The sequence below is a fragment of the Periplaneta americana genome, chromosome 2 (assembly GCF_040183065.1).
Source record: "Periplaneta americana isolate PAMFEO1 chromosome 2, P.americana_PAMFEO1_priV1, whole genome shotgun sequence".
NCBI lineage: Eukaryota > Metazoa > Arthropoda > Insecta > Blattodea > Blattidae > Periplaneta > Periplaneta americana.
In genome coordinates this window covers 184,975,510-184,987,709 of record NC_091118.1, presented here as the reverse complement: position 1 = coordinate 184,987,709, position 12,200 = coordinate 184,975,510, and the positions used below count along the sequence as shown (strand labels likewise).

The following is a 12,200-nucleotide window of genomic DNA, read 5'->3' as shown; positions in this document are numbered from 1 at the left end:
AGAAATGCATATAGAGTGTTAGTTGGGAGACCGGAGGGAAAAAGACCTTTAGGGAGGCCGAGACGTAGGTGGGAGGATAATATTATAATGGATTTGAGGGAGGTGGGATATTATGATAGAGACTGGATTAATCTTGCACAGGATAGGGACCGCTGGCGGGCTTATGTGAGGGCGGCAATGAAACTTCGGGTTCCTTAAAAGCCATTTGTAAGTGAGTGTACAGTATTTGAAGAAAATATAAATATTGCAGTAATTTCGAAAAAAAAAACAACGAACAGAGTATTTCATTTTACATAGTAGGTACTGATTATTTCAAAGTAATACTCTTTCATTGTTCCTCAAGCATTATTGGGACCACTGGTGCACACATGTTAAAGAAAATATTTTACTCCCAATTACATGCAATAGGACATTGTGAGGCTTTTACACTGGAATCATTTCCTTGCTGTGTATTAATGTAAATTCACATTATTATTAATAAATTGGATAAATTAAGATTGAATTTAAATTTATATATAGTTTATTTGGAAACGTTGAGCAAGTATCAGAAAGTTGGGAGCGTTACTGTATTGAGTTAAAAGAGTACTTCACAAGCTGTGAAGCGGAGACATTTTCTTTATGTCAGGTTTAAAGATTTATTAACGTAAGTATACTAAGAAAATATAGTAACGTGAGATGGAAAATTCGCCATTATGTATTATTTTTCGAGAAAATTTTTTCGCTTTACAAATAGTTGCTTTCTTCCTTCCCTTACAACCTCAAGACCCTCATATGTATTCTTCACTCAATATGCCCATCACTTATCAGCTTATGAAATAAAAGTTGTAAGTCGTCGTCGTCGTCGTCGTCGTCGTGATTTCTCTTCTTCGTTATATCTGTGGACTCCTCACTTTATTTTCCATAACGCATTCACAATCACAGCTCAATGAGCACACCCGTACTGATCTGTGTTACTGAAACCAAAGCTGTTCTGTTACTGTAGGTAATGTACAGCCCTGTCGCGTTCCCTTCCAAGCCGAGTCACTCCCTCCAGGTAGGGGAATAGGAACTGCACTTTGCACAGAGACCAGTGCACAATGTGCAGGGTTTTGACATACCTGATATATACACCCAGATTGTTCTGCGTTATAGGCTTTGACGGTAACAACTTTTGTCAGGTTTACTTTGCTGCCATCTAGTTGTTACATAAGTGGTCACGTCATAACTCCGATTTGAATTGCATTAGCGACTGTACTGCCATCTCGTGTTCGTTTACGGCGGACGGGTGGCGATCCTGGCGGTTGTTCTCTTCAAAGTGCAACCGATTTTAACATAGGAATGAGCAATATATAGGCCTATGTAACCTGGGGTACGACTTTCTTATTAGGGGCTGAGTTAGGTTTGCCAACTATTTTTGAAGAAAATACGGGAGACTAAGTGGTCTACAATATTTCACATAGAAAATTGATTGATTATTCAATTCAGTTGGCAGTACTAAAACAACTTTATTTTACATTTTGGCAGTTGGACTTAAATTAAGAGTATTTTGAGACATTTTGCTTCGCATAATAGTTCCAAACAAATTGTAAAAATTTCCTGCATAAGTAGTTAATGTCAACTGTAATTTGCAGTTCTGATTTGATTAGACGTGTCGCTTTCCTGTTTCGAACATCTGTTCACTTATAACTGTTCATAAGAAAAAAGTCCTGCATTAGCTTTGCTGCCTGGTATGCTTACAACACATCTCACCATTTTTTTTAAATATGTAACTCTGACATTGTTTGATTTTAAACTAATGAACCCTGAAACTATTTCTGGCAAGTATTACCTTCTACAGAGATTACACATTTCAAAGCATCTCGGGAACAACAAAATCTATCATATAGATCACCTTCAACCACGTAACAAATTAAAAATTTCAAATAAGTTGTTACATTATATAAAAATAAGAGAGAAGAGGGCTCGAAGAGAAGGAAAATACGGGAGTCGGGAAACTGTTAAAAATTAGGGCTAAATACGGGAGATCCCGGGAAATACGGGAGGGTTGGCAACTCCAGGCTGAGTAAACCCCAAGATTGTAGTGTGACCGGAAGGATTAGGTCAATGGGGAATAAAGTACCCCACCGGGAATCGACCCTTGACCTTTCGGCTTGTAGCACAACTCCTTAACCGTGCCTCTGTCGCTCGCCCAGAAAACCTCTCTGTAGGAATGTCTACGGCACAGAAAGGAAATGAAATCTCTAAGAATATTATGTACTCTTACAGTGGGACAGTAAAAGATTCTCATTAATGTTGCTGCTGGAAGGGTGTTCTTTAATTATAAAATTGTGTAGTCACTTTTTTTATATTTTTACCATTCTCATTATACGAAGTGCAAAGAGAAAATATTGCTGCTACGAAATATCGATTTCGAGGTTAGCACGGAAATACACGTTTATGGCATCCTTAATGAGATTGAAAATGTAATTCTGGACCTGCTTTCTGTCTACAACGATTTGTACTTAAAAATTGTATAATTCTGTTAATTCCAAATTTTACTATCTACGAGTCAGTTTATGCGGGGAATATTAATTGCGTGTATTTCTGAATTATTCATTAATTCAATTTATTATCCATTATTCCATTTATTCATTTAATATAATAGTCTAGAAATATTATATGGGACAACCAATAACAAAACCGAACTGCTGACGGCAGACTCCACTTTGGATTGAATCTCCTTGTATTAGAAATTATTACAATGTACGTACAGCTATTTTATGTAAACTTGTGGAGAGATAATAATGCATATATCTACTTAAACCGTACGTCCCGCGCCATGACGTCGTGGTCTAAGCCATCCTGCCTATGACTCGTGTTACGGAATGAGCGCTGGTTCGAGTCCTCATGGGGAAGACATTTTCTCATGAAATTCCGGACAGTGTATGGGTCCGATGCCCGCCCAGCATCGTGATGCACTTGGAGAGCTACGATAGATAGCGAAATCCGGTTACGGAAGCCAGCTATAACAGCGGGGGGGGGGGATTATCGTGTTAAACCACACGATCTCCATTCTGGTTGGATGATCGTCTACCTCTGCTTCGGCATGTAGACGTGCAAATTATAAATGAAATCAACTAGGATTATAAGGGATGCTCTTTTATGTTACAATCCAGAAAATGAAAATTCAAGTTATTTGGGTGACTATTAAGTGATTTAATTTATCTTTGTCTTTTCGAATAATAGTTCAAGAAAGGAACACTATTAAAAGTGTAATATTCAACAAGACATAGGAAATGATTTCTACATGTCATTCATTTTCTTGTGAAACCAACTTGAGCATGAGGGGAAGAAGAAAGTGGACTGAGAAGCTTGCCTCTCTCGCTACGCTTCCAATTGCAGCAGAATAGCAAATTAACCTCCACCGTAATATTCTTACTATGAACTATGTCGCACGCTTGCATTTAGTTTCACGAGATAAAGAATGGTCTGTATATAATGTATAATAAACTGTCAACTTCTTCACACTATTATAACTTTGCGAAAACGTGTAATCTTTGTGTTTGCCTCTCATTGGCTGCATGGCTATTGGTTACTGTTACTAAAGTGGTAAATAAAAATATAATAATTGAAAGAAACTTGATAAAACAAAATGTCTCAATAAAATACATACCTGAATTCATGTTGAGACATGAAAATGTCGAGCTATATTGGGACCGGACAATTCATACAGATAAAACCACGCTATATAGTAGACCAAACTGCGTTCTGCAGGACAAAACAATGAGACAATACCTACCTGATTGACATCGCTGTTTCCAACGATACAAATGTAGAGCACGAGTATGAGGAGGAGGAGAATAAGTACACAGCATTGGCAGTTGAACTGAAGAAGATAACGGAGGAACAACGAAGTTGCTGTTGTAACACTCTTGTCAGCAACCGGAATAATATCACTCATTCTCAAATATGTATCACTTATACCATCGTAAGGCTCTTTCAAAAGCGGGTTAAAATCAGAATACTTACATATAAACCTTACATGCTAGTGTTTTACCAGTTTTTTGTATCTTAGTATGCGGGGAATACTAAAACAGATTTGCACCCAAGTCATTGGTAATAATTAGCCATAGGCGTAGCTCAGGCGGTAGCGCGTTTGCCTGCTGATTCGGAGTTGCGTGTCTTCGATTTCTGCTTGGACTGATTACCTGGTTGGATTTTTTCCGAAGTTTTCCCAACCGTAAGGCGTATGTCATGTAATCTATGGCGAATTCTCGGCCTCGTCTCGCCAAGTACCATCTCGCCATTTATCAATTTCATCGACGTTAAATAACCCAGTAGTTGATACAGCGTCGTTAAATAACCAAGTAAAAAAGTCATTGGCATTTCAGACCGTCCCGAAATAACGACGTAACCAACAAATCTATAACACACGTTTCAGATGAAAGAAAAATTTCAGGAGCATATTTCGTTAAGCCTACATTTACTAGCAGGACCATTTGACTAATTAAGGATAAAAGTTTATTTAGTTTCGCTCGCGGGATTTATCTGGGTAATCCCAGACCTCGAGTGACATTTATTAGGACTATTTCGTGAATAAAATAAAAATGTAAATAATATAGATCTCAAATTCACTCGTAAAACGTTATTAATTACACACTTATGAATACGTAACCTATTCAGACATTGTGAAGTTGAAATAGATGAATATTGATTACTGTAATAAAGAAATTGAATATTATTCAGTAATGCCAATTGAGAAAAGCGAAATACAGGTTTAATAATGTTAATTACATGTACTACGCTTTTCTCTTGTTATTATAACAAATACATTTTCATTATCTGCTGAAATAATAATTCACTTAAAACATTTTATAATATAATTACAAATAACCTGATTAATAGTTACATTAATTAAATTAACAATTGTTATGAAAGTGTCATTTTCTTTAGATACGATGGACATGGAATTATAAGATGTAGATGTGGAAGTAGGATTTCACACTTTATTTAGTATAATGGATTCATGTTCATTAATTTACGGGGAAACAGTTGGCGACACTTGACTAAACAAAAGAACGACCATGCGATAAATTGATGGTGATAAATCGAACTGCAAAAATGATCGGGATGTATGACTGTGATTGGTTGTAATTGAAAATGTCATTACACTTCATTGAAAATGGAATGACTCGTATAAACGAAATAGTCATTATAAGTGAATGCTTAAACATTACTTTTCCCGCCAAAGTCACATATTTAATGTTAATTTGATATTACATTCTTTTTCTTGGGAGGTTTTCAATTATCGCCAGTTCGTCACCCACTCTATTAAATTCCGTGCACTTCGTACGTTCATGTTGACGATTACGGTAGAGGTTAGGTTACCTTCATTTTTATTAACCAGCTTTCACTGTTTAATATTGCTATCGAAATTCTACTAATTTTATTTTTCACAGGTCATGTACCGGTACATTTATCCAGGATGACTAACACTCGCACAGATTCGAACATCCAGTCACCGTCCAAGTGTTAAGATTGTGGGTCTACTGTTATTTTGCTGTAGATCATGTTAGCTATTAATTTCACTGTCGAGGTCGGTAGACGAACATGGCGTCCCATCGAAACACGCGATTGGATGTTTATTAAATTTTAAATATTCTATTAAATGTTATTATGAATTGTTAAGAATAAGACGTAATGGGTTCAATCATTATTAATTAAATTAAACCGATGGGATAGTGTTAAGGGACATTTGATATTGAACATATTTTTTTTTTTCAAGTTATAACCTAAAAGAGAGATTTTGGCAAGTTTAATTTTCGGAACGAAATCGCTATTTCGATAGCCGTCGTACTTGCATAAGTAAATAATAATTAGTATTGTTGTTTCAGTATATAGCTTTGTGATTTTACCTGCTTTGGTGATATCTGATAACAGTTGGCAATTTTGAAAAGGCGACCATACTAGCTTCTTAGGAAATAATCATACGTGAACGCCGTTATATATAGGTACGTTTATCAATGTTGAGACAAATACATTAATGTATTGCATGTAATTAAAACATCTCACAGGAGGCGCTTCATGTTAGCCATTTGAGCTGAACGTAGAGAAGAAATGTACGTACATCTAATCCTGTCCTCTGTTGCTCAAGCGGCAGTGTTGTTGCTTGCAAATGCAGCGAAACCGGAATTGATTTCCGATAAGGAAGTGAAGATTTATTTTTCTAGCAAGGTACGTGTCCCGTGGCTCGTGTTTGTCCTTTGGCTTCAGCGCCATCCTTACCTAATAGCCAGGAGTTTTTGTGTGTGCTTTTACTTGCGTTGCCTTAAGCAATGCCTTGCTCGGTGTTGTCCACATACTCGGGAACTGGTTGTCTCATAAGATTTTAGTTATTCGCGTTAATTGTGCTTAAAGGAAAAATCAGGGCTTCTATTCGTATATTTGAACGTAATCTGACTGAAATATTAGTCGTCTCTTAAGTAATGTCGATTTTTTTTTCAAAGTTTCGTGTTTTGTAAAATTTTAATTCTTTTGTTTAATTTGGGCATTATTGCATATTATGAGCATATTACAGTCGTCAATTATTGTTACTACAAAGAATATAAAATGGATGTGGTAAACTTTGAGATTGAAATCCTTCTAATACACTACTGGAAACACGATTATTATAGCTTCTGCCGAGGCTCGAATAATATGTGAAGTCGAGGGTGAAAGTGTCGTTAGTGAGCGTGTAGCACAGCGATGGCTCCAGCGTTTCAATAATGGACGACGAAACTTCAAAGATTTACAGTGTCCTAGAAGGTCATAGTATTTTGAGAGTACACGCAGAGTTTTGGAGTAAATCCACAAACGAAGTACTCGTAGGTTGTCAGAAGAACTTTGTACTTCAAAAGATACATCACCACATTAAGACGTTTAAAAATCCAACAAGTTTTAGATCTGTACCCCGTGTATTGACACCTGAACAGGGTCAGCGCAGATTGGATATGTTGTCAGCTTTTCGCTAATCCCACTGATAATAGATTTATTAGGAGAAATTGTTATATCGACACCTAAGAATGAAAACCTCGTATGTCTAATTTTCTGAATTTTACAGGAGAGCAAAAAATCGACATACAAGGTTTTCACATTTAAAAGTCAGATTTTCTATAATGACTAGAGATACGCGCTTTTCATTTTAAAATTAAAGCATAAAGAGATACTTGGTTTTCAATTTTTCTCTTTTTTCATGAGAAAAAAATTGAAAATGAAAATTTTGCAATTGTAGACCGTAAGAGCACGGGCTTTCCTATAAATTTGAGTGAAAATCGCATTTTCGAAAAAAAAAGTCGACTTACGAGGTTTTCATTCTTAGGTGTCGATATGTAACGAAAAATGGATATATTACCGCAATCCTGACACCTCAGAACAGTAGCTCGATCCCCGTTAACGTGCCAAAATCGTCATTAAACAAAATCGATTCGGCCCCAAAGTAATGTTGTGTCTAGTGGAATTTTGATGGTCTGACTCATTGGAAGTTTGTTGGCCGTTTTTTCAATGTTGCAACTATTACCATACATCACCAAAGCAAGTGAAATTACAGTGCTATGTACTGAAGCAACAGTAGTCATATTTTATTTATTTACTTACGTATTTATTATTAATTAATTGATCAAATATTGAAATATATTTTGTCTGACAATATGAAATTCATTGGTTTGACTAAGCAGAACATGATTCTTTAGGCCTAACCCAAAAATTTATTTTGACTACATGAAATGACTAGTACTATACGAACTCCCAAAACCCAATACACTTTAAAATGTATACTGTTTGTTCTATTATTAATTACGTTAAAATAAAAAAAAACAGTGAATAGTAACTTTAGTTTGATTAACATTGGAAAATTCTTCAAACGATGCTGTTAGCAGTAACAGAAATTAACTGTCAGTTGCAATATTTGTCAGTATTGAAATTGGAAACAAAGTTAGCAAAATAAAATCCAACCCGACAATTAGAAAACCACTATAATACACTAGCATATGTAGTAATCGGGGAAAATTTTGTAGGTTTCACCCTTAAGGTACGGTCACACGTCGCTACTTTTGCAGCGCTGCAGCACAAAAAACTGCTCAACTCTCGTACTGCGACGTGTGAACAACGGTGCAATCCGAAAAGTAGCGGCTGCCGAACCTGCTGCCTGCTACTTTTCTATGCTGCGCGCAGCTTAGAAGTAGCGACGTGTGAACAGGGTTCTCAGGGTTGCAGCCGCAGCATTTTTGATATCGGTTTTGTTGAAACTTTTGCTGCGGTTGCGACCAGTGTTGCCACCCAAATGTGCCGATGATACTTTTATTGTTTCGATATAATTTAATGTTAGATGTGATGAAAATAAATTATTTGTAACAGTTATTAAATGCACAACACAGTCTGAGCATATTTGCTGACGATATAATTCATTTTTTAAATTTTCCGTAGCGTAGTTTCAAACAGGAGGGTTGCCAACATTGATTACTTGAATATGCTGTTGGTTATCGTTTAAGTATATAGGCGTTTTTAAAAGCTATATAGTAAAAATAATGCCAATTTCTGAATATTAGTTAGGACAGAAAAGCAAATAATAGATAAGTAAGCTTTCGCATGAGTTTCTTAATAATGCGAACATAACCACAAAATGTATATTGAGAAGTCAACACGGAGATGGAAACTTGCAGCACTCGGGTTGCGCAGCACGAAAAGTAGCGTGCAGCGCGCAACTTTTGGCTTACTTGTGAACACGACACGCAACTTTTGCAGCTGCAGTACAAAAGTTGCGCAGCAAAAGTAGCGACGTGTGACCGTACCTTTAGGGTATAAAGCAAGGATACTCGGACTGTAATACTAGGCCTATTACTACTACCACTAGCACCAGCACTATCCCTATACACCACTACTATTACTACAAGAACTTACTTACAAATGGCTTTTAAGGAACCCGAAGGTTCATTGCCGCCCTCACATAAGCCCGCCATCGGTCCCTATCCTGTGCAAGATTAATCCAATCTCTATCATCATATCCCACCTCCCTCAAATCCATTTTAATATTATCCTCCCCTCTACGTCTCGGCCTCCCCAAAGGTCTTTTTCCCTCCGGTCTCCCAACTAACACTCTATATGCATTTCTGGATTCGCCCATACGTGCTTCATGCCCTGCCCATCTCAAACCTCTGGATTTAATGTTCCTAATTATGTCAGGTGAAGAATACAATGTGTGCAGTTCTGCGTTGTGTAACTTTTTCCATTCTCCTGTAACTTCATCCCCCTTAGTCCCAAATATTTTCCTAAGCACCTTATTCTCAAACACCCTTAACCTATGTTCCTCTCTCAAAGTGAGAGTCCAAGTTTCTCAACCATACAGAACAACCGGTAATATAACTGTTTTATAAATTCTAACTTTCAGATTTTTTGACAGCAGACTAGATGATAAAAGTTTCTCAACCGAATAATAACACGCATTTCCCATATTTATTCTGCGTTTAATTTCCTCCCGAGTGTCACTTATATTTGTTACTGTTGCTGCAAGATATTTGAAATTTTCCACCCCTTCGAAGGATAAATCTCCAATTTTTATATTTCCATTTCGTACAATATTCTGGTCACGAGACATAATCATATACTTTGTCTTTTCGGGATTTACTTCCGAACCGATCGCTTTACTTGCTTCAAGTAAAATTTCGGTGTTTTCCCTAATCGTTTGTGGATTTTCTGCTAACATATTCACGTCATCCGCATAGACAAGAAGCTGATGTAACCCGTTCAATTCCAAACCCTGCCTGTTATCCTGAATTTTCCTAATGGCATATTCTAAAGCGAAGTTAAAAAGTAAAGGTGATAGTGCATCTCCCTGCTTTAGCCCGCAGTGAATTGGAAAAGCATCAGATAGAAACTGACCTATACGGACTCTACTGTATGTTTCACTAAGACACATTTTAATTAATCGAACTAGTTTCTTGGGAATACCAAATTCAATAAGAATATCATATAATACTTCCCTCTTAACCGAGTCATATGCTTTTTTGAAATCTATGAATAACTGATGTACTGTATCCTTATATTCCCATTTTTTCTCCATTATCTGTCGAATACAAAAAAGCTGATCAATAGTCGATCTATTACGCCTAAAACCGCACTGATGATCCCCAATAATTTCATGTACGTACGGAGCTAATCTTCTCAAAAGAATATTGGACAAAAATTACTACAAGAACGTCGTAATTAATTGTTATGCGTGGTAGACCATATCTAAATATAGCATTTTGTCTGTGGTTGCAGATGCGACAACGAACGAACGCGATGAACTCTTCGTGCAGAAGATAAGGCAGTGCTGTGTCCTCTTCGACTTCGTCGCGGACCCTCTGTCGGACCTGAAATGGAAAGAGGTGAAGCGAGCCGCTCTGCACGAGATGGTGGAGTTCGTCACCACCCAGAGAGGTGTCATCACAGAGGTCATCTACCCAGAAGCAGTCAATATGGTACGTATTTGTTTTAAATATTTGTCTGAACATTCTCTTAAAACGCTTTTAACTACCACTTTTGTAGGAGTGCAAACATATGAAGTCTTGGACGTGATTTTAGCGAAACACCGAATTTTCTGGTGGTGGCGTCTTTTGTTGAGCTAATTATTACAATGATTTTCATATTAATGAAATCAGATTGTCAGTGTTAGTAGAAATTTCGAAGGAAATTTTCAATTCTTAAATTTAATCATGTCATTCGTACAAGAGTTCTTCAGTTGAGATTGATTTTGGAGCACGAACAATGTCATTGTAATAATATTGATAGTAGTATCATAATTCACATATTATGTGAAATAATGACTAAAAAACATCTATAAGACACTTGACCTACCGTTGTTCGGCAATGTCATGTGACTCGATATCTCCACACGCGAGTCGCAACCGGACGATAACTAATCGGTATTTCCGTAGTCTATATGTAAACAATTGTCCAGTTTTGTTCAATTTCTTTTGCTGTCCCTCGGATTGAACAATTTTAATTCAATTACAATTAGAGGTTTACAGATTAGTCATGTTAAATTATAGTTACTTTCTGGAAAAATTATCCTTATTGATGAGATTTTCATTCAACCATTAGAGCTAATAAATGGCAAGGTTTTATTTTGAAGATAAATAGAAAATCGGATCAAAATTTCAGTAGATATTGTGTTTATTCTGTAGTTTATGAAGAAGCTAAAATAACGTAACGTTTGTGAACAAAATAATATTGTGGTGAAAAATATTTTATATTATAGATTATCAGCATAACTAGAGTGCTATTTAAACGAACCAGTAACTCCAAAGAAGATTAATTCCGTGTTCGTTTCCCATAGTAATATGTTTACCCTTGAAGTATCTTGCAATCCCAGCAACTCTGATGCCTATCGAAAGGTTGTTTTTTAAAGCAGACGAACTTAATGTCTGTATGTCGTTTTCCTGGTAACGCGAAATAAGTCAATGCACTTTTACGAATAAACATGGAAAGAGACGTTGAATAAGCGTTACTGATGTTATCAAGTTAGACCTAAACATTATCCAAGACATTTTCGTGTTGCTAACATTTTCATAAATTTTCTGAATGTCTCTCTCGTAATAAAGGCATAAATACTTACTATTGTGCCCCACATGTATCTTGCTGATAAGGGTATGTGTAGGTATATCGATATTTCTACCTCTTATTGCTATATAGCAGCGTTTCTCAAACTTTTTTGAAGTGGGGACCACAGTTCCGCGGACCACCTTCCTCGTGTTCCCTTCGAAAGCAAATTTATCATTTTCGCAGCATATTTTAATGCCAGTATACTTATATTTTGAAATTGAATTAAGGTTCGGTACTTTGGTCCTCTGTTATGAATTCGGGTGGTCCCTGGCTGGGTTAAAGGCGCGTCGCCAGATGTGCAGGGAAAAGATGTCGAGAAACACCACGTATATAGTGCTTTAAATCCCTCTTTTGCTGCTGAGAGTAGAATGGGAAGTCGATAGACGGGCAAGGTAATAAATTTCATAAAATGCAATACTGGGAGAAAAAGTGAAATTCGATTGCCATATGTCATTTCCAAACTCTGAGATTTTAAGCTATAGTGTGATACGCAATTCGTTTGAATTTTATTTTTTCTTCTGTCGTTTTTGAAGGACCACAAAGGCAGACCTCGAGGACCACAGGTGGTCCGCGGACCATAGTTTGAGAAACGCTGCGTATATAGAAATCGATAACATCGATACCCT

At 36.7% G+C, this 12,200-nt stretch overlaps 1 protein-coding gene across 6 annotated transcripts in view; it reads left to right on the top strand.

The window, feature by feature from the left end:
• Positions 1-12,200, top strand: part of wrd (Protein phosphatase regulatory B subunit well-rounded) — a 309,843-nt gene that overhangs the window by 200,738 nt on the left and 96,905 nt on the right. For all 6 annotated transcript variants that reach the window (XM_069819094.1, XM_069819093.1, XM_069819092.1 and 3 more), the window contains one exon: positions 10,252-10,451. In XM_069819094.1, coding sequence (XP_069675195.1) covers positions 10,252-10,451 — 200 coding nt within the window. The remainder of the gene's footprint in view (positions 1-10,251; positions 10,452-12,200) is intronic.